Source organism: Physella acuta, unplaced genomic scaffold (genome assembly GCF_028476545.2).
Source record: "Physella acuta isolate Inbredline_101_S28 unplaced genomic scaffold, ASM2847654v3 ptg000379l, whole genome shotgun sequence".
NCBI classification, from domain to species: domain Eukaryota; kingdom Metazoa; phylum Mollusca; class Gastropoda; family Physidae; genus Physella; species Physella acuta.
Window position 1 is genome coordinate 415,001 of NW_026731898.1, and position 24,616 is coordinate 439,616.

General features: G+C 35.3%; 2 protein-coding genes across 2 annotated transcripts in view; both read right to left on the reverse strand.

Annotated features, from left to right (window-relative positions):
* The window catches only part of LOC131941984 (uncharacterized), a 13,927-nt gene extending 12,887 nt beyond the window's left edge, over positions 1-1,040 (reverse strand). Inside the window, exon 1 of the mRNA XM_059301623.1 lies at positions 975-1,040. Within this exon, the coding sequence (XP_059157606.1) occupies positions 975-995 (21 nt within the window). The 5' untranslated portion in view covers positions 996-1,040. The remainder of the gene's footprint in view (positions 1-974) is intronic.
* Positions 1,041-5,585: 4,545 nt separating this feature from the next.
* Positions 5,586-21,566, reverse strand: LOC131941995 (uncharacterized). The gene is made up of 12 exons (XM_059301643.1): positions 21,473-21,566; positions 16,216-16,463; positions 15,105-15,252; positions 13,920-14,072; positions 12,629-12,749; positions 11,307-11,389; positions 10,997-11,170; positions 10,126-10,229; positions 9,153-9,348; positions 8,335-8,535; positions 6,994-7,167; positions 5,586-6,311 (listed from the first exon to the last, which is right to left on the reverse strand). Exons 1-12 carry the CDS (start codon positions 21,485-21,487, stop codon positions 6,138-6,140), a joined length of 1,791 nt encoding a protein of 596 aa, XP_059157626.1. The 5' UTR covers positions 21,488-21,566; the 3' UTR covers positions 5,586-6,137.
* Between the last annotated feature and the right edge of the window lie 3,050 nt (positions 21,567-24,616).

Consider the following 24,616-nt stretch of genomic DNA (forward strand, 5'->3'; position numbering starts at 1 on the left):
TTTTCTCGCTCACAACAAAAACGATAACAATTAACATTTGCGTCAACCACGAGCGTTAAACAAACATAAAATAAAATATTATTATGTATAAAGCTCGGGATGTGATATCCAGGTTAATTGTATCAGGGGGTAGAAATACTGAGGAGTTGTTTTTTTTTTTTTTGCTTAGGGGGGGGGGGGGGGAGTGGGGGGTGTTGTTGATCTGGGGTGATGTTGTGTATTATAGGAGGAAGTTTTATGTTCTGGATTGGGGGTTTATGTTTAGGGGTGGGCGATGGCGGTAAAATTCTAGGGTTTATGTCCAGAGGTGGGTTATTTTTTGTCCTTCGGTGTTTTCCTATGGGATATTTATAGAAACGAATCCAAACCTTCTACTTAGCATTTTAGAACAATGCATAATTAAAAACAATTAATATTTCTTTTATGTATGTTTTCGTAATTAAAATATAGTGTTCTACATCAAATAGTATTCTGTGTCTATTTTCTATTTTAAAGGAGCCTTCTAGTGCTACAATATCCTTATCAGTTTTAGGTTTCTATAATGATACGTAGGAGAATTATGCTCGTGTAACCAAGAACATGTACACTTTCTTTATAGTTGGGTGATCTCTTAAGCATGACGGTGTGGTAAAGTTATCAAATAACTTTAGTAGACTAAGCAAAATAGAAAGTGTAAAAATATTTTTTGTAAGCATATTATAATGTTTTTTATTTTAATTTTTTTTTAAATTTTGAGCAAAGACATATGGTCGAAATAACGCTTGCCAAACGTTGTTGTTTGTTTGGTTTTCAAAATGCAAAATTTATTTTTTTATATGCAACATTATCTTATCATTCAATAATCCAAAATACTTATAATTAACAACGGTGTTTGTCATTTCATAATCATAATTATCCCTATTTCAGTAAAGAATAAAATAAGAACAAGGTAAGGACAGAACAGACAAGCGCAGACAAGTTAAGTTTGTACTTACAATCATGATTGTTCCTATCATGCTTTCTACTCAACTCTGCCTCAAATGTTCATTTTTATACTGCTCACGACTAGATCCACACGCTACTCCATCGATTGGTTGGCGCGTGTCTAATCCGTAGTCGGATAAAGACAACAGTACAGGAACGTACTTAGCTTTTTAATATATGTGTTAGTTGAAATATTTTAAATAATTTACTCAAATGAAATGTTTTATTGTTTATTTTACAAAAACAAAACAAAACATTGTAGCAAAGAAACAGTATCACATCCAACATACTCCTTTCAACAAACACACACATAAAAACACATACCCTAACACACACACGCATATATATATATATATATATATATATATATATATATATATATATATATATATATGGGCTATATATATGTTATATGTAGGCTATATATATATATATATATATATATATATATATATATATATATATATATATATATATATATATATATATATATCGTCATCATTATTCATTTGGACCATTTGTGAGGCATATGGAGCTATCTCACCACTCTATCGTGTTTGCTTTAGGCGATTCTTCCAAGTTGAGGACACGACATAATAGTTGTCAGTGAAGCAGAAGAGGTCGGAATATATATATATATATATATATATATATATATATATATATATATATATATATATATATATATATATATATATATATATATATATATATATATATATATATATATATATATATACATGGTTATTAACTTAACGTAGTTTAGATCATGTCGTTATATAGGTCAACTTCCACCCCAATTAGCAAAAACTAATGACGTTTGAAATGAGTTGTTTCCTTATTACGTACAGGGAAACAACTCCTGCGGGCACTCTAATAACTTTTTTCATCAGATAGTCGTTCAGTGTACTTGGCTCAAATAGCATGAATGTTGAATATAACGGTATGTGGCGTTAGGTTTAAGCAATCAAACCATGGCGAAATCGATTCTGTACCCAAGAAGAATTCTAAAGCCTTTTGAAAGTAAACACAACTGACGCTTCGGTCGATGGCCTTCATCAAACAAATTGTAAATAAAAAGATTGTAGAGCAATTGTTAAAAATATCTGTGATTCGAGTGGATTTGTATAATCCCAACACGTCAGACTAATCCCAACACCTCGAGTTAGGCTTGTTTAAACTATGTCAACACATTTTTAGGATTACCCATGCTAATCTTTATATAGGCTTTATAGGTACCATGACACATGAATATAATTACTCATGGAATTTTCAATATCACTTTTTTTTTCAAAAATTTAAATTTATATCTATATAAATGTTGGACGGCGTGGCCTAGCAGTAGACCGCTAGACAGCTAATCTGAAAGCCTAGAGTTCAAATCCAGGTTCAAGTCAACAGAACGTCCCTGAGTCAACCAGTGCAGATGCCAGGTTATTTAGCGCCCTAGGCAAAACTTATCAAAAGCGCCCCCCTCCCGCAATTTTTTTTTCGTGTTCCCAAATTATCAGAGGCATAGCGACCCTTCCCGGCGCCCGATTTGCACCCCCCCCCCTCAAACTTTTGATTTGCACCCCCCTCTCAAACTTTCAATTTGTTTTTCCAACCCATTTTGGCGCCCCCGTACGGATAGCGCCCTAGGCGACCGCCTATTTCGCCTTATAGGTAGCGCCGGCCCTGGAGTCAACCCAGCTATGATGGGTACACAACTCCCATTAGGGAAAGTAAAAGCGGCTTGGTATTTTGCTAACCACACTATCCCTTCATATGCCGAGGTCACAGAAATCGGTGAACTCAATGTAAATGTGACTCTATTACTCTGAACAATTTCCACAAAAACGTTTAAAATAAATTTTCTTTCAGTTTTCTATAGGGTCAATCGTTTCTGCCTTTTTAAAAAGGCTTTGTGAAATTTGTGTTTAATATTTGGACCTCTCTTACACTAATGTTGTTCACGTGAAACATTTAGCAGGTATTCGAAACTTTATTTCCATTAAACGAAACAATAATAACAGGAATGATTTTTCGCCTTAATATGACGTCATCCGACAACGAACGATACAGTGACGTAATGTTGGTGTAGGTTTTCTGTGAACATGACGTCTGCTGGTGGGGATCTTTGAGTTTTTGTCGTCCAGTGCAAACATCGGACATGTATCCTGTGTTTGCTGTGTAAGCTGCATGCAGTGTAGATCAATAGCATAAATTTGGTTTCTGTTCATATCGATCAATTTTTTCTTAAACAATGATGTTCTTATAGTTTGTATCAACTAAACTGATGTTCGTATAGGTTATGTTAACAAAAATGATGTTCGTATAGATTATGTTAACAAAACTGATGCTCGAATATATTATATTAACAAAACTGATGTTCGTATAGGTTATCTCAACAAAACTGATGCTCTTATAGATTATATTAACAAAAATGATGTCTGTATAGATTATGTTAACAAAACTGATGTTCGAATAGATTATCTTAACAAAACTGATCTTCGTATAGATGATATTAACAAAACTGATCTTCGTATAGATGATATTAACAAAACTGATGTTCGTATAGATTATATTAACAAAAATGATGTCTGTATAGATTATGTTAACAAAACTGATGTTCGAATAGATTATCTTAACAAAACTGATCTTCGTATAGATGATATTAACAAAACTGATGTTCGTATAGATTAAATTAGCAAAACTGATGTTCGTATAGATTATGTTAACAAAACTGATTTTCGTATAGATTATGTTAACAAAACTGATTTTCGTAGACATCGTATTAGGAAATATGTTGTTCTATAGATTGTATAAAAACCGATGTTCACAAAAACTGATGTTCGTATATATTATTTTAACTAAACTGATGTTTGTATAGATTATGTTAACAAAATTGATGTTTGTAGACATCGTATTAGGAGAAATGATGTTTAATAGATTGTATAAAAAACCGATGTTCACTAAGTATTGCCAACACCGACGTTCACATCAGACATGTATCAGCAACAATAATATCCATATAGAGAGTAAATAGCAAAGTGTGATTTTATTTGTCGATACCTTTGGCTATGCTCAATATTAAGGTTAAAATTAAAACAATGATAACAGTGAATAGTGTGTTAAAAAAAACTTTGTTATTCCAATATTATTTGCTTCTAACTTCATATTCTTTCTATAATTCTGTTATTTCTCAAAACTTATAATTTTTCATTTCTACTTCGCCATTTCCAAATCATACACTTTATATTAATACATTAATTTTTTTTACACTTCATAATTTACAACTTGTATTCATTATTCCGATATACTTCATACTTTAAAACTACCACATTTGATTCCTTTGAATTTTATTATTCTACATATTTTTACTATTGGCGTAATTGCGCAACAGCGATAATCCTTTCAGCGATTGGTGACCTTGCTTGTCCAATTGTGAGTAATACATTAATAAGATGAAAGCAAACCTATCGAGATGTATGTATGATTGTAGGTTCTCATGATTGATTATCCCTGCACCTAGTCCAACCGTTGTTGTTGACTTATTTAGCTCGAGTAGCTGCCCTTTGTTTATCCAGCGACAGATGCCGTCTGTATTTCTACTTTTTTAGGCGTGTGAATAGACAACAGGCAGACGTGAGAATAGGCAGTTGAGGGGTGAAAGAGAAGACTGTTGATGTATGGTAGTTGATATTTGAGAGAAATCAGAACAGGCAATTTATAGTTGTATTAATAGTAAAAACGTGTGAATAGACAGTTTTAAATTGTAAGAATAGCACGTTAAGACGTCTAAATAGACTTCTAAATCGTTCAAGTACCACGTTAAGACGTTTGAATAAGGAATTCTAAACTGTATAAATAGCATCTTAAAACATACCAATAGGAATTTCTACTGTGCGTCAAGACGTGTGAATATTGAGTTCTGAACTGTACGAATAGCACTTTAATCCGTTTTTATAGACGATGCTATTGTTGGAAGAATAGTACCTTAATATTAGGGAGTAGACGGTACTCAATTGGACACTTTTAACCAAATGATTCAATCGCCTGTATGGGATGGCGTGGCCTAGCGGTAGAGAGCCAAACTGCTAACCGGTAAGTCTCGAGTGCGAATCCGAGATCATGTCGGTAGAGGTTCCCTGAGTCCACCCAGCTTTGAAGGGTAACTAACTCACGTTATTGAAAGTAAAGTCGACTGGAATAGTGCTGTCTTCATATGCCCAGTTCTCTGATTCAGAAGAACTCTACTTCATCTACCCCATTTTAATATTGTGTCTGGAAAAGATGATGATGATGATGATGATGAAACTGCATGAACTTCAACATATTTTGATAGATAGTTATTTCTTGTAAGAATAGACTTATGAAACATGAAGATAGATAACTTAAAGAAAATCGTACGACTTATTGCAGAGGTTTAGTTTGATCGAACCATTCGAACCCCAGGGGTTTTGTGAATCTGTCACAAGGGTTCAGTAGAGGCTAAGATACACACAAGACTCACGTAATTACAAATGTGCGTTTCGATGCAGCTTCCACATTCATTTGTTATTCATGAACATGGCCTAACGTTGTTCATTAATTTTAAAAAATGGGAAATAACTCATGAACAATTATCTTTCATTGTCTTAAGACCCTCTTAGTTTATTTATTCACGTGAACATACAATATGTACATCAAATGCCAACATAGTTTGTACAATACAATTGTTTAAAAAACAATTTAATTTTAATACTAAAATTAATTATTTATTTTAAAAATAGCTACTTATAATTCTAATTTATAAAGATCTATTGAAATAATACAAAAAAAAGTGGACGAAATGGGGTTCATTTTATAAAGTGCACCGCAAGGGTTTTTAAAAGGGGAGGTGACTGTTAATCATGAGCAGAGTTGTCTGTTTATTATTGTCTGTTGTCTGTTTATTATTGTTATTAAAAAGCCAGTACTCATTGGAATTTCACCCGAGACAGTTAATAATATTGGTCAGAGTCAAGAACGTGGAGTTACTATTTCTATTCCATACTGATATTAATAGATGTAGAGTTTTCCCAGGAGAGAAAAAAAACGAGAAACTGGGATGGTGGATTGCTGAGGAAGCCATTGACATGGAACTGTTCTATATTTAGGTTCTGTGTGACGTCACAAACTTAAAGTATGTACGTCTAGGACCCGGAACCTCATCACAAGGGAATATTGACCTTGACCCTGTCCCTGAGAGCGTTGACCTCCTTGTACACGGTGCTGCCCTCGCCGTGGATGGGAGGGATCGGGTACCTCAAGCGGACCTCCTTCGCCTCGCCGATATCCGGCAGGAAAAACTGGGTGCCACTTACACTTACGTCAACAACTGTACCCTGGGGATAGACACGTGGATATATATAGATATATGTTTTATATATATATGTATATATATATATATATATATATATATATATATATATATATATAATATATATATATATATATATATATATATATATATATATGTATATATATATATATATGTATATATATATATATATATATATATATATATATATATATATACCATATATAATATATATATATATATATATTATATATATATATATATAATATATATATATATATATATGGGTATAAATACTTATTTATAAATGTATATGTACGTATTATATATATATATATATATATATATATATATATATATATATATATATATATATATATATATATATATATGTGTGTATATATTTATATATATATATATATATATATATATATAATATATATATATATATATATATATATATATATATATATGTATATATATATGTGTGTGTGTGCATGTGTATGTGTATGTTTGTATGTCTGGTGTTGTGTTGTTTCTATAAGATCTTTAATAATATTAACCGCATGATTTCAGTAATTTCACAGAGTCGTGAAAAAATAAAGAGTCACCTCCCATGTTGTGACTGCCCCATAAGCCATATAGTCTACGCGTTCAGTTCATACCAAACCACAAACCAAGTAAAACATGAATGCCTTGTTACTTACGTCCCCTGCCCTAACTTTTAACGAGACCCTGGGCGTGTCTGCGTCATCCGGCTCGTGGGGTCCACTGGTGAAGAACGAGGCTGGGGTCCGGTAGTAAAAGTTGCGGTACGCACACCTCAGGGCCGTTTCGTTTGTTAGACCATCCTCCACTCCAGGTATTGGGGTGAATATCGTCTGCAACATTCAAAACATAAACGTTAGGTTTTTGTTGTGGTTTTTTTTTTTTGGGGGGGGGGGGTGAGGGGGGGGGGTGGTGTTAAGGCTTGCAAGAGATTTGGTGTACACTTACAGTGATATATTTATAATACTTTATTCAGGTTGCATGTCTGTGTGATGATGGATTCCAATGACAATACAATAATATTTAATTTTTCATTCTAATTAGATATTACATGAGTCTTATGAGAATATTTAAAAAGTATTATATTTAATAAGAAATGTGGAGTTAACATTTTTGAGCACGAAATATCGTTCGATTAGTAAGGTGACTGAAATCAGCTGTTAATCACGGATATTTTCACACCTGAAACCCAATCAGGCACATTAACCAGGGTAAGTTAAACATCGCATTGAATGTGTTTGTAAGCTACTGATTGGGTTTCAAAGCAAATGTATTAGACGAGAGAGGTGTATCGACTTCATGGGAAAGAATAAATTTTGTACAAATTGTTTATAAAAAAACACACGTGAAAATTGATTTACTATTTCATTTTTAATAGTATAAAGTTACAATTGTCGTAGTGCTTTACGTATGTCATTCGAACATTAATTTACCTCATAACCTTACGTCATTATGACAATCACTAGCACCTTTAGAAAATAATATTTGATTAATTGTCTAACGTTTTTGATACATATACATATTTGTGGAAATTATTTTGTTAAGATAAATGTTGTAATGATTCTAAAACACATAATATTTTAACATACATTATAAAGGTTCTAGAACATACGTTATTAAAACAGATGTAATAAAGTTTCTAGAACATACGTTATTGAAACATATGTTATAAATAGTTATTTTTGTCCTAGGAAATAAACTATTGAAAAAAAGTTATAATGGTTCTAGAACATACGTTATTTAAACAGATGTATTGAAGGTTCTAGAACGTACGTTATGGAAACAAACATATGTAATGAAGCTTCAAGAACATTCGTTATTGAACAAATTTAATAAAGGTTCAAGAACTCACGCTATTGAAACAGATGTTATAATGGTTAGAACATACGTTATTGAAACAGATGTTATAATGGTTAGAACATACGTTATTGAAAGAGATGTTATAATGGTTCTAGAACTCACGTTATTAAAACAGATCTTGTAAAGGTTAAAAAACTTACGTTATTGAAACAGATGTTGTAAGGGTTCCAGTTTGAGAGGGGCGTCATGTACACCACTTCCAGCGGGATGGCGTAGCTGACACGTGCAGACGACGTGGAGCAGACGTTGTTCTTGCAGTCCGTAATGCTCATGGGCACGATCTGCTTCTGTGTGTTGAGTGCCACGAACAACGACTCGTCATTAAAACCGCGGTGGGCCAACTGCAAGAGATAAAAACCTTCAATTAGATCACTATGGCCATTGTTGCCACTATGTACATTTTAAAACAAAGTAAAAGTTAAAAGGGGAGTTTGAAGAGGTTAAATTTAATTGAATGTGTATTTTTTTAACTTGTAGGCCACAACAGTTTTTGGTGGGAATTTAATTCTTTTAAGAATAATTTTTTGGTGGAAGTATTTTGTACGTCTGATATGATTAATAACATGTGATCTATTTGTAAACATACACACGAATATATATATTTATATATACATATATATATATATATATATATATATATATATATATATATATATATATATATATATATATATATATATATATATATATATATATATATATATATATATATATATATATATATATATATATATATATATATATATATATATAGATATATACATACATGTATATATATATATTTGTATGTTTATATATGTATATACACATATAGATATATATACTTATAGTTGTATGTTTATATATGTATATATACGTATATTATATATATATATATATATATATATATATATATATATATATATATATATATATATATATATATATATATATATATGAGAAGAAACACAGTACTCACATCAGAGCCCATAGCCCCATCAACAGCAAACTTGTACCACCTGTTATAGAACCCCTGGGCCAAAGGCTTGGGGGTAGCACCGTCATAAGCAGAGAACAAGGGACCGCCGTAAAGTTCTTGCAGTCCCGGGGACGGGATGTTGTCCATGCCTGGGACCAGCTCCATCACCTTGTCCAAGAGCGTGTAGTCGGTGAACCTGTAACGAGTGGGGGGGGGGGGGGGGGTGACGTGGCTATCAGTAGCTTCGTTGGTGGTCTTACAAGACATAAGTAAAGGCAGGACAATAAAGCAGGGTATACGTGTATAGAGGGAGAAAACGAGACAATAAACAAGGATAGTATTAATTGTACCACAATTAAACAGGATATAATATGGTGTAAGTGTACGACATTTAGTAACGAAATGCGTAGAGCATTTATCAGTGGTATTCACTTTTAAGAAGTAATGAAAATTATAAACAATTTAAAGGACAAAATACGTAAAGAATAACTCATAGGATATGAATTTAGTCTTTAAATCAGTCTTAAACAGAGAATCATTGGACGAGAATCTGTACGTTTCTCCACCCTCATTCAGTTAAATGATGTAAAAATATGTGTGTTTGGTACTGTGGTTTGGTTAAGGAAATTGATGGGGTGTGGGGGTGTTATACTCTGCATGTTTAACCAATGAATACTTTGCCTGTATGGGAGAGTCTGGTGCAATGCTAGAGAATACGACAGCTAAACCGAGCGCATCGAGTTCAAATCCGGGTTACAGTCAGTTCAACTTCCTTGAGTCCACCCAGTTCTGATGGGTAGTACACTCCCATAAAGGAAAGTAAAAACAGTTGGGCACACTATCTCTTCATATGCCGAGGTCACAGAAACTGATTAACTCTACTTCACTTGCCCCATGTACCGTCAGGTGCTAAAATTAACTTTAGTATCGCCTGTGTCATCTAAAAGACTTAATGGAGTCTAGAACAACGTACTGATCGTCGTTATCCTCGTCGTTGAGATGGAATCTGGCCGCACGTTTGCTCTTTACATCTTGTTCACTCACGTTCCGTGGGTAGCGCCAATGGAAGTCATCTCTCTGTCAGCGACATCAACAAAGCTCTAAACTCAATACATTGTGCTGAGTGTTTATGTATGTGTGTATGTGTATTGGAGTTTTAGGATTTATAGGTTCAATAAGGCATAGAAGCATCAAAGAAGAATATTTTTATTAATTCAAGATAAAAATGTTTTAAGACAATTTTTTAAATTTTCTCTCAAGAAATTCCAACAAGTTAATTTTATCTTTCAATATAATCTATTTAACTTGGATCGCCTATGATTTATTGGTCCTCTGTACGTGCAGATGACTAAACAGCAGCCCCTGATCGAACAGTAATCGATCAACACAAACCAAATAGCATTACAACATTTCTCGCTTGTGCCAATTCAACCAATCTTAATACGAGTTTCTAATATTAAATACTGATCTAAAACACTCAAGGGCAAAATCTGGATCTTCTCAACTTACCGCCTAGGATATGTGCTTAGCGTTCCAATGCGCAATCATCCAATGGTCTATTAGACTATAGAGCCATTCTTTTATTACAATACTTAAGGGACGGTGTGGCCTAGCAGTAGAGCGTTTGACTGCTAACCCGTAAGTCTCGAGTTTAAATCCGGGTTCAAGTCAATAAACCGTCTGATGAATACCGAACTCACGTTAGGAAAAGTAATCGCAGCTGGGCATAGTGCTGACTACACCATCCCTTTATATACCGAAATCACAGAAACAGGTGAACTCTACTTCACTGGCCCATAAACCGTCAGGAAGGGAAATTTTACTTTGAAGAAAAATGTGTTTACTTGTTTCAAGTTCTTAGTTGGGAGATCGAATGGTATGGGGAAACACAGGATGCGGTAGTTCCACTGGGCGTAGACCGGAAGTCCGGTGACGGGGTCTACGGACATGATCTTGCGGGGGAGGAACCCGAGGTTCTCAAAGTTGTCCTTGATGCCGGTGTAGGTCGTGTACCGAAGCTGTGGGTGAGTACAGATATTTGAATGTCACAGAGGTTCAAACATGTAGAATATTCAAGTATTTTTATATTAAAGACGGTATTTATACTAAACCGCTGTAGGAAAGCTCTGCTTGCAATTTAACTTTTTTTTTTACCTTCGCCATCAAGTCATCCCAGCTCCTGCCGTTCAGGTAATGACGGTCACTCTGGAACGGCTCAGTCAGAACCGAACCGGAATCTAAATTTTAAAAAAAAAACATAAATAAATAAAAAATTATTTTATTATCTGAATTACTTCCCTTGGGAAAGGTTGAGAGGGTTCAACTTAATAAAGATAAGCAAAAGCTAATATTGAATAATAAACGCTATAATAGTCGCTATCAAATAGTATCGATGTAGCTTAATTTGTAAGTTTTTCTAAGAATGAGGAAAGAACCGGAATTAGCGTTTACAAGGAACCAAGGACTTACGCAGCTGTCGAACCGCGTAAGTTGTGAGTTCCAACTGGGAGAGGTATATGAGGGGAGAGCAAAGTCTTTTAGGGACCTCAGTGATCGGCACGGACATTATGTGCTACTATTATCTATTATTATTATTATTATTTTTAAAAGATGTTCACTTTTATTTTGCTTTCAATATGATATAAAAAGAAAAGGAAGAATAGACACTATAATATTCGCTATTGTTGTCAAAATCTCCCAAATTACTTTTTTTACAAAGGACAGGGGAGAGGAGTGTGATTATGTATCAATTTTGGTTCCAATTATTTCTGATATTATGATTCGAATTAGAATTGGATAGTTAACTATGATTTCGGGTTCGTCTTTTTTCTTCTTCTTCGTTCTTAATTTTAGTGTTAGAAGGGATTCATTCCAACACAATTAGGTATACGTGTCGACGGGTTATACACCATTGAGGTCCTTGACTTCGATTTCAGCCTGCTTTTCTTTTTGGATTTGCTTCCGTAGTCTTTGTCCAACCAAGAAAAAACTGCTAGGCAGCAGTTGTGTGATTTTGGAGTGTCTCTCCTAGAAAAGTGGCTGTCCCCAGCTAACGAGCTAATTTCTTTCAAATAGTCCATATCGTCATCAAAAGGTCTCAAATAATATTTTTTTTATAAGCACAGGGAAGAGTAGTGGGATGATGCATCAATTTTAGCTACAATTATTTCTGCCGTTTGAATTGAAATGAAATTTATATAATTTATATAGAAAATATATACTTTTAACAGTGTCCGCCCCCCCCCCCCGAAGAAAGTCAACCGCCCCCCCTCCCCCCCCCCCCCCGAAAATTGCAAGTGCCCCCCGGAGAAAAAAGTCTGGAAGAAACACTGATTGGGATTGGATAAATAACTATGATTTTGGCTTGGGATTATGGCGGGTGATTATGACTGGGATTATAAATTTAACTCGAGCTCAGATCGACACTGGTTACCCACAAGAACATATATTATCACGTGACATGGACCCTGCCTCACCATTGGTCCACGCCGCCTCCATGTAGCAGATGTTTGCCTTGAAGTAGGGCCTGTAGTCTCGGACACTTGAGTTCTGTTGCTGAAAAGCCTCGAACCATTTCCTCATCTCCACGATCTGTTCCTGTAAAACAAAGGGCACAGAATTCTATTTCAGAATGGCCTCGAACGTGCTGGAGTTTCTAATGGACTGGGTGTTTTTCAATCGTGTGTAGTGTTTTTAAAACGTATACCGTATTATATTAAAAGCGTGATTAAGTATTTTTTTCTATGACTTTTATAAAAACATTCGTTGTATTTGTTCTTTTTAACCACACAACACGACAACCAGACCACAATCACAGAAGAACCACACAACTACACATTACAACCACATGACACAACAACCACAACCACATAGTACGACATCCAGACCACAGTGGTGTAATAAATCCATAAAAAAAAACGACACGATAAAACAACACAACTAAGCTTCCACACAACAGTACAACCAGACCACAACCAAACCACAAACATGCAATAACTACACAACAACATCACAGTACAACCACACAACTCATCAAGCTTACAACACAACAACCACACATCACGAAAACCAAGCCACAACCAAACCCCAACTTCAACAACGACCCCACAACAGACCCCAACAACACCACCAACACAACTGGATAACCATACAACCACACCATCGCCACACACTAGATAACCATACAACCACACCATCGCCACACACTAGATAACCATGAAACCACACCATCACCACACAACAACTAAATAACCATACAACCACACCATCGCCACACACTAGATAACCATGAAACCACACCACCAACATAACTAGATAACCATACAACCACACCATCACCACACAACAACTAAATAACCATACAACCACACCACCACCACAACAACTGGATAACCATAAAACCACATCACCACCACAACAACTAGATAACCATACAACCACACAACCACCACAATAACTGGATAACCATAAAACCACATCACCACCACAACAACTAGATAACCATACAACCACACAACCACCACAACAACTAGATAACTATAAAACCACATCACCACCACAACAACTAGATAACCATACAACCACACAACCACCACAACAACTAGATAACTATACAACCACAACTTCACCACACAACAACTAGTTAATCATAAAACCACACCACCAACATAACTAGATAACCATACAACCACACAACCACCACAACAACTACATAACCATACAACCATACCACCACCACACGCCAACCACACGACAACCACATCTTACCTCCACGGTTGCCTTGCTTGTGACCTCCACTGGTACATCAGGAAAAGGAATGCTCTCAACGGCTCGGTACTTCGTGCTGTTGCTGGAGGGACGGTTAAACTTGTAGTCGTTGTGCCTCGTTCTGAACTCCACGCCATTTATAACCACACACACCTGGCCGGACAATTAATTTGATAACTCATTAACTATAACCACACTAATTGGCCGGACAATTAATTTAAATACTCATTAACTATAACCACACTAATTTGGCCGGACAGTTAATTTAAATACTCATTAACTATAACCACACTAATTTGGCCGGACAGTTAATTTAAGTACACATTATACATCATTTGGCCGGGCAATTAATTTGATAGCTCATTAAATCATAACCACAGTAATTTGGCTGGACAATTAATTTAAAAACTCATTATACCTCATTTGGCCGGGCAATTAATTTGATAGCTCATTAAATCATAACCACAGTAATTTGGCTGGACAATTAATTTAAATACTCAATATACCTCATTTTAACATTTTTAAAAATATAATTATACTTAACATTGACTATGTTAAACGTAAAGATAAACTATGGTATGTAATGGTAGTTAACAATTGAGGTTACTAATCATTGTCTTAAAATTCATACAGGATAGAAACATTCATAATTATAGTAAAGATTCATGTTATATTTAAAGAATGTTAGAATTTACTGACATTATTTAGTATGATATTATTAATCATTTGTTTTTAGAATTCATCGAGAATAATCACATTCATTATTGGAGATTCATGTTATATTAATGAATGTAATAATTTATTGACTTTATTTAGAATACAATTTTCAATGAGCATAAAGCTGCACTAGGTTCAAGTGATCATGACAATTTTTATCTGACTTACAATGTGCATCAATTCACATTTCAGGCTTTTTTTATATTAACTTTGTATATTAAGTTACACATGAATTCTGTACAAAGTGTTGTATCAAATAAATTTCTTTAACAAGTTATTTAACAATTCAATATCAATTTTTATATCAAACTCTATATGTTCTAGATCTATATTAAGTACCATATCTAGTTCTATAAAGAGTTATGTAACAAATTATATAGCAAGTTTTAAAACAAGTCGTAAATGTAGTCTATGTATGTAAGTTCCTCCGACCATTAATATAGCACTAGCTACAAATGTCATACTGACCTCTCCCATGCCGAGCAGCTGGTAGTAGTCGCTGTGATCGTGAACTCCCGATACCCCAGTATCGATATGCGAAGAACTGTAGTAGTTCCTTGTTCCTTCGGTATCGCGTCGTACTATCAAGATACCAGACTGGCCCACGGATCGAATCCTGTGCAGATGAGACGGGGTTAATATCTTAGCAAAAAAATTAAATGTATTTAAAAATGTGTGCAAATACCTAACACCAAAACATGTACAATAAAATAAATTATCTCAAGAAAAGTGATATTGTGTCTAAGATAAGGAAGATTGCTATGAAATAAACCATAATTTAAAATCAAATACCTAAATAGATTAAAATACATATAAAGAGATAAAATTTCAGAAGACAAGAAAAGCTAACTGTTTCTGACCCCACGGTCAAAATTGCAAAAGACGAAGAGTTCACTGACTCTGTAACAACATATGAAGGGATAGACCCACCTCCGACTGTCCCCTATGAGTGCAAAAGACCCACATCCTCTCGACCCCTATGAATCCAAAAGACCCACCTCCGACTGACCCCTATGAATACAAATGACGCACCTCCGATTGACTCCTATGAAAGCAAAAGACCCACCTCCAACCGACCCCTATGAATACAAATGACACACCTTGCCTAACCCCTATGAAAGCAAATGACCCACCTTGCCTGACCCCTATGAACGCAAAAGACCCTCCTCCGAATGACCCCTATGAATAAAAATCTACCTCCGCTCGACTCCTATGAATAAAAATGACCCTCCTTGTCTGACCCCTATGAATAAAAATGACCCACATTGCCTGACCGCTTTGAACGCAAATGACACCCCTCCGACTGACCCCCCTATGAACACAAAAGACCCACCATGCCTGACCCCCCCATGAACACAAAAGACCCACCTCCAACTGACCCCCCTATGAACACAAAAGACCCACCATGCCTGACCCCCCTATGAACACAAAAGACCCACCTCCAACTGACCCCCCTATGAACACAAAAGACCCACCATGCCTGACCCCCCTATGAACACAAAAGATCCACCTCCGCTCGACCCCCATGAAAGCAAAAGACTCATCTTGCCTGACCCCCCTATGAACACAAACGACCCACCTCTCCTCCACAAACTCCTGCTGTATCATGGCCTGCTGGCTCAACAGCCTGACCGCGTCTTGAAATGCCGTCAGTTTACTCAGCACGTTCCTCTCCAGGTTGGTCTGCCGGGTCCTGACGTCATCGCAGTCGTCGATCCGGTTCCGGCGCCGTTCCCGGCTGTATTCTTCCAGGTTTAAGTGACTGCTGCGCTGCCTGCGCATGCAGTCTGCGAGTGGCAGAAGAAGGCATGCGGTCACTAGCAGGATCTGGGGAGTGATATAAGAAAAAGTAAATTAGACGGAGCGATAATGATTTGTTTTGTAGAAGTAATTTTAAACCTAGTTTTAAGCCTCGTGTTGAACAACGCAATCTGGTCAACACACGTCAACACACTTTGACCAATATGTGCTGACCACACCTTGACCAATACATTCTGACCACACCTTGACCAATACGTTCTGACCACACCTTGACCAACACACTCTGACACACACTGACCAACACACACGTCAACACACTTTGACCAATATGTTCTGACCACACCTTGACCAACACATTTTAACCAACACACTCTGACAAAGTCGTTATAACACACACTGGCCAACACACATATTAACACATTCATTTACACATTCTAACCAACACACTTTGACAAACACATTCTAACCAACACACTTTGACAAACACATTCTAAACAACACACTTTGACAAAGACACTCTGACCAACACCCATATCAACACACTTTGACCAACACATTCTAACCAACACATTCTGACACACTCTGACACACACTGACCAACACACATATCAACACACTTTGACCAACACATTCTAACCAACACATTCTGACACACTCTGACACACACTGACCAACACACATGTCAACACACTTTGACCAACACATTCTAACCAACACACTCTGACAAACAAACTCTGACACACACTGACCAACACACATATCAACACACTTTGACCAACACATTCTAACCAACACATTCTGACAAACAAACTCTGACACACACTGACCAACACACATGTCAACACACTTTGACCAACGCATTCTCACCAACACACTATGTCAAATTCATTCTAACACACGCTGAACAACACACATACAAAAACACTCACTTACACACTCTGACCAACACACTCTGATACACACTGATCAACACACATGTCAACACACTCTGACAAACACACTCTAACACACACTGACCAGCACACATATCAACACATTTTGATCAACGCATTTTGACCCACACACTCTGATGACAAATTCATTCTCTTACTGATCAACACGCATATTAACACATTTACTTATACACTCTGACCAACACACTCGGGCAAATTTGTTATAACACACACTGACCAACATACATATCAACACACTTTTACCAACACATTTTAAATTACACACTCTGTCAAATTCCTTCTAACACTTACTGATCAACACACATATTAACGCCCTCAGTTACACATCCTGACCAACACAATCTCACACCCACTGACCAACACACATACCAACACACTTTGACCAACGAATTCTTACCAACACACTCTGACAAACACACTCTAACACACACTGACCAGCACACATATCAACTCATTTTGATCAACGCATTTTGACCCACACACTCTGACACACATACTCTAACACACACACATACCAACACACTTTGACCAACGCATTCTTACCAACACACTCTGACAAAGTCATTATAACTCACACTGGCCAACACACATCAACACAGTTTGACCAACACACATATCAAGACACACTGACCAATGCATTTTTACCAACACACTCTAACACACAAGAGTTATTAAAATTCGTTCCATCCATTTAGATCTAGTGTCAAGATTATTTTTTCTTTTTCTTAATTTTAATTCGTTATTATTATTATTATTTTTTTTTTTTTTTGCCTCAGAAATGAAATACTTCTTTTTGACGTGTACTTTCGATCATTAAAACGTCTAACTGTAATTTTAATTTTTAGCCCTGAAAATGCAAATGTTTCATTTATTGGTGATTCAAGGGCAGGGGTCGGCAACCTGCGGCTCGCGAGCCGCATGCGGCTCTTTTGATGTCCAGTTGCGGCTCTTCAGCTCCATGCACAAATATTAATAATAATATTTTATTTTATTTCCAAAACTCATAAAAATATTAGTCTGCAACACTCGGTAATAAACGGTATAACTATAACAATAGATATAAACAATAAACATTCACTATTCTATTAGAATATTTAGTTACTCCCTATCTCAGTGCACTTCCTATTACATTGTCCATTCCGAATTGAAATATTCAACTTCACAAAAAAACTAAACCAGCTAAGTGTTAAACTGAAATTAAAACCCAGCCTAAGTCTTGCTTGAAAAGATGGTTTGTTTCCAGAATTATTTTTTTTTGTTGAATACATGATGAGCGGTAAATTACTTAATTACGAAAAATCTGAAAAAAAATCGTTAAGAAACCAATGCTTCTATTTAATCACTTCAGCATTAATATAAACCAAAAGAAGGTTGTTTTCATTGAGAGATTTGAGCAATTCAAAACAAATGCAAGTCCTCTGACTTACATAGTAGATCCTCTCAACACAAATTCAAATGAGATTATCTCATATATTCAAAGCTATTTATTTAAAATTATATATATATATATATATATATATATATATATATATATATATATATATATATATATATATATATATATATATATATATATATATATATAGTATGATATTTGTTTAGGATTATATATACTAAACAAATATACTCGTCTCAAAAGGTTGCCGACCCCTGTTCAAGGGTATTCTGTTCTGTAGCGTGGGTTGAATTGAGGTGGGTTTGGGATTAGAGAAAAAGATTAATATATTGTTAAACATACTAAGAAGGTATGGGAAGGTATCGATGATTGTTTGAAGATTCATTTTTTAAAAAGTTATGTATTTAATATCGATAAAGTCCTTCTATATAAATTACTGTCAAATATATATTTTTATTAACAAATATATTCAAAATACAACCAATTCTCTTGCAAATATACTTAAACAAAACAAAAATTAATAATTTAAGTTTATTACTTCCAATCATATTAGTATTATAAATGATATTTAAGAAAAAAGTTGGACTTTAAAAGTTGTTTCCCTTGGATGTTCTAAAAGGTCCAAAGGGAAGTAGCTTTTACAACGAGTTTAGATATACTAGTCGGCTGTGTGTGCTAAACTATTAACTAGTCTCTCATACATTATTATGTCACTTTAATAAAAAATAATAAAAAATGTAATACAATATATATATATATATATATATATATATATATATATATATATATATATATATATATATATATATATTGTGTTTTTGAGGCTAGCGGTCAGAATAATCGGATTCAGCGGTCACGCCTGCCCGCGTCTTCTATGCACAGGCTATGATAGTGGTCTGCCTTGAAAGCCTTATTTTTGTAGGGCTGATTGGCAAAAGTGGTTACACTTGGTTCCGCGTGGATAGGAAGGTTCGGATCCCTTTGGGTTTGACTGCTCTGCCTCTTCTTGGAATATATTCCGTACCTTTGTCTACCCTTGGCGTTGAAATATCACTTTCTGTTAATATTGCTATGACACAGTTTTCATTTGATCGATCGTAAAAGTGATCGGTAAGTCACACGTTCTGTTTTGTTACTAGACGATATAATGTAAGACTCTTATTTTAACTGTGCTATGCTGTAGAGGATGAATAAATTCGCTTTGTTTCATTCACTTCACCAATTACAATCTGATTATAGTTAAGTGGTCATCCATAAATGACGTCATGCTTTTTTGACGATTTTACCTCCTTCCTCCGTCACACACCGTCACAAAATTACGGACCCCCCCCCTCCCCCCTACGAGTGTGACGTCATTTATGGACGACGCCTAAAGACTAACCATGGTACTAATTACTCCACCTAGAATATATATATATATATATATATATATATATATATATATATATATATATATATATATATATATATATATATATAATCTCTAGATCTAGTTATTATAATCATGTGTTTTATGTTCTGACTAGTTTTTAACTCAGACGTTTAAAATCATATCACCAATTTTCGATTAGCTTTTTTTTCTTCCAGTATATTTGGATTGTGTAATTCTTGTATACATTTGTATACACACATTTATCTATTTGATCAAAAGGTTTATGCATCTATAATTTCAGAAGACCGTAAGGACTGTGATCTCAAAAAGATCTACATAGAGTGAGTTTGTTTTCATAATGAATATAGGTCTGGTAAGTAGGTCACCAACCAGTTCTACGGCTCAATAAAACCTGCACGAGCCGTAGAACTGGTTGGTGACCTACTTACCAGCCCTATATCGGATATAGATACGAGTTAATTTTTCAGTTCACCCCCTTCAATTTAAAAAAAAACTGAGCTGAACTTTAAATTAAAAGGACCGAATCTTCAATTTAAAAAGCCAAGCTTCAAATCTAGATCTTAAAAGCAGAATTTTTTAGTAAAAGAACCAAATTTTCAACTTAAAAGCCAAACTTTAAATTAAAAGAACCGTCTCCAATTAAAAAATCCGTATGTTACCATTCACTGCTCTATGTAAGAATCCCACGTACTGCGAATATGCTTTTGTGTTTATTTTTCATTAGCATACATTTGCATATGCCATCTTAACCTATACAGGTGTCAAATATCACCAACACACATACAGAAAAATAAACTGCAGTCGTGGCTTTGTTTACATACATTGTGTGTTTGCATGAACCCTAAATCAGATGTGTAGGTGTGTAGCGTGTAATACGGATAATGTAGCTGTACAGTGTAGCTGCTTGTATATATTAATTTAATTTGGTAACGTATATCTAGCAGCATGAAAATATATAGTTCAATTAGCTGGAATGTGATTTACAATTATGGATAAGCTAAAGGCAGTTTTTCCATATATATATATATATATATATATATATATATATATATATATATATATATATATATATATATATATATATATACATACATATATATATATATATATATATATATATATATATATATATATATATATATATATATATATATATATATATATATATATATATATAAACAGTGAACGTTGATAGCTAGATTAGAAAAGATGCTTGATGGATTGTCAACACGCTTGGTCACATTTTAAACGAGTAATTCAAATGTCGTAAAATAAACTGATATGTGCGATCTAGATAAAAATAAAAACATTAAGGGGAAGTAACTCTACTCACAAGTTTCATCGCCATTTCGTATGTCCGTAAACGCGTCTAGATTGAAAGTTCTGGAACAAGTGCAGCGACTGCACAACCACTGCAAGTCTGCGTCACGGGTGGATAGGGCACATTTTATAGACAGAAAAAAGAGGGCGGGTCGAGAAAGCTGTGCACTTTAAAACGGGGCAAGTTGACGATTCGCTGGTGGTGTAAGTAGCAAGGTGATACACTACAGCTAGAGCTATAATCGTATGTCATTTTGTATGTGATCTCGTTTTCGATCCCATGTTATAGTAAATGTAGTCCCACATGACATTACATGTAATATTATTTTCCATACTATCTCAATGTCATTCTAAATGTCATCCTGCATATAGTTCAATAAGCAATCCCATATGACATATATGTATCAATCATTCAACAAATGTCATCTCACTCGTCAACATATCATACCATATGAAATAGAGATGGTTTAAATTGTTATCCCATATGTCAGATATATGTCATTTAATATGACATCCACATGCCGTCACATAAGCTTCTCTAACTACCGTCATTCCACATGTCATCTCATATTTTAGAAATATGTCATCAAGTATGACATTGACATTTTAACCACATAAGCTACTATTCTACCATGTTTCCACATTTCATCTCATGTCAGAAATATGTCATCCAATATGACATTCACATGTCACCACATAAGTTCCTATACTACCGTTATTCTACATGTCATACCATATGTCAGAAATATGTCATCAACCATGAAATTTTAACCACATAAGCTAACATACTACTGTCATTCCAAATGTCGTCCCATAACCCGTACAATATCACACATGTCCTAAATGTCAACTCAGATGTCATAAATATGTCCTCATATGAGACTCATATGTTTCTCCGTGTCATATCAAATGCCATCCCATCTTCCATTGCATGTCAACGCTTATACCTCCTTATCTACCATTATGTATGCTATTACATACGTCACGCCTTATATTGTCGAATAAGCCTCCTCATAAAACATCACATATAACATCATATGTCATCCACCGACCATATCAAAGATGTCATCCCGTGTATGAGCTGTGTTGTATCCAACATCCAACCAATATGTTCAACATTAAATCAATCACCGATCGATATCCAGGTTCACGAGACAAGTGATTTGTAAGGGGTTTCATTTTTTTGAACATTTGTTGCTTTCAACAGCTGTTTTAAGCTCAAATAGCCAATTTGTTGAATTTATAGTGTCGTAAAAATTTGAAAAAAATCGAATGTCTAGTCGTGTTCTCTATTAACTTAAGAATGTATACGTTTTCATAAAATTAATAGTAGGCCTCAGGTTCTAGACACATTACGTCAATGTTAAAAAAAAATTTCAAGTATTTTTTAAAAGAAAAAAAAAATGTTACTTTTTTTTTTTTAATGTGTAAAGTTACTCTTAAATCAAAGTTAGAATAATAATTAGTTATCCAGGAGAAATAGACACAAATTTGAGCATTTTGTGAGATGACCACTTTGTTTTAGTTTCTAAGGAACCACTTTCTCATTTCGCATTTAAATGAAATTTTTAATATATATATATGTATGTCTAAAATTGTAAACATGTAAGGATTCGTAACTCCTCTACAATTCACACAAAGGGATAAAAGGCTCTTTTACCATCAGACACTTGTAACCTGTTACAAGGACTCTAATACTTGTCCTAACCTTGACCTTAGTCACAATCGAGACTATAACTCCAGCAGTAATGTAACATATATACATATATACAACACAGTAGGAGTGGCCTAAAGGTAGAGCTCTAGACTGCTAACCCGAAATTCAGTAGAACGCCCATGAGTCCACCCAGCTCTAATGAGTACCTAACTCAGGTTAGGGAAAGTAAATGCGGCTGGGCATAGTGATAACCACACAATCCCTGCAGAAATAGATGAACTCGACTTCACTTACTCCATTGGCCGTTAAGTTCGACAAAGGAACCTAACCTATCGTCTTGCACAGAGTTTCTTCCAGGCACCTCTTCCCCCCGGATATTTGAGTGCGCCTCCACGAAAATTCAAGTGCCCCCTCCCCCGGAGAAAAAAGTCTGGAATAAACAATGGTTTTACACGAACTTGGGAACAACAAGGTTTTCAGCTATGTGCGAGTACTTCACTATTATCAGCATACTCTTCTGATAAAGGGGGCGTCAGTTTGAACACAATTCTCTAAAATTGAATTGTTTGAGGTTAGGATTAGGGTATCGTTAGTAGTCAAAGTATACTCGAATACGTCATGCTACACGGTTCTATTGTGTAGTTTTTACACCATGCAATCAATGCATACTTTTTCCACTTGTGACGTGACTCCCCCCCCCCCCCCTTAGTATAGTTAGTAGTCATAATATACTAGAATACGTCATGCTTACGGTTCTATTTTGTAGTTTTTACACCATACAATCAATTCATACTTTTTCCACTTGTGACACTTGACTCACCCCCCCCCCCCCCACCACCACCACCACAACTCCAGACCTTAAGATCAAATTGCTCTGATAAGATGAACACAGTTTAAGAAACAGTCACGTTTTTTTAATATAAGTGCTTAACAACAAAGTAACGTAGACTAGGTTTCGTCAGTGGCGTAGCGAGGTCGGGTGTCACCCGGTGCGGTACTTAATGGTGTCACCCCCCCCCCCCCCCCCCAACCCCAGAGGCGTAGCGACCCTTCCCGGGGACAAACTTTCAAATTTTCGATTTACACCCCCCTCCCCTAAAGTTTTCGATTTCCCCCCCCCCCTCAAATTACCGATTTGCATCCCCCCCCCTCAAGTTTTTCTCTATTTATTTTGCTATTTTTTTGCCTTGGTGTCACCCCCCTAAATGGTTTCATCCCGGCGCGGTCCGCACCACCCGCTGCCACCCCCCCCCCCCCCCCTCGCTACACCTCTGGGTTTCGTGTACGTAGAATGAGTAAGCTAAGTAAATTTACCAACATATTCTTATGTAAAAAATTATTATATAACGGGAAACTCGAATCTGTTTTTGATTGGATGAGCATATCACGTGCCAGGGCGGCGTAAAGTGTGTCAACTCAGAGCGAGGTTTGATGTGGTGGGTGAAGGAAGAAAGGTAACTAAGTACGTACTTTCATCTTTTTGTTGTCGCCCCTTAATTA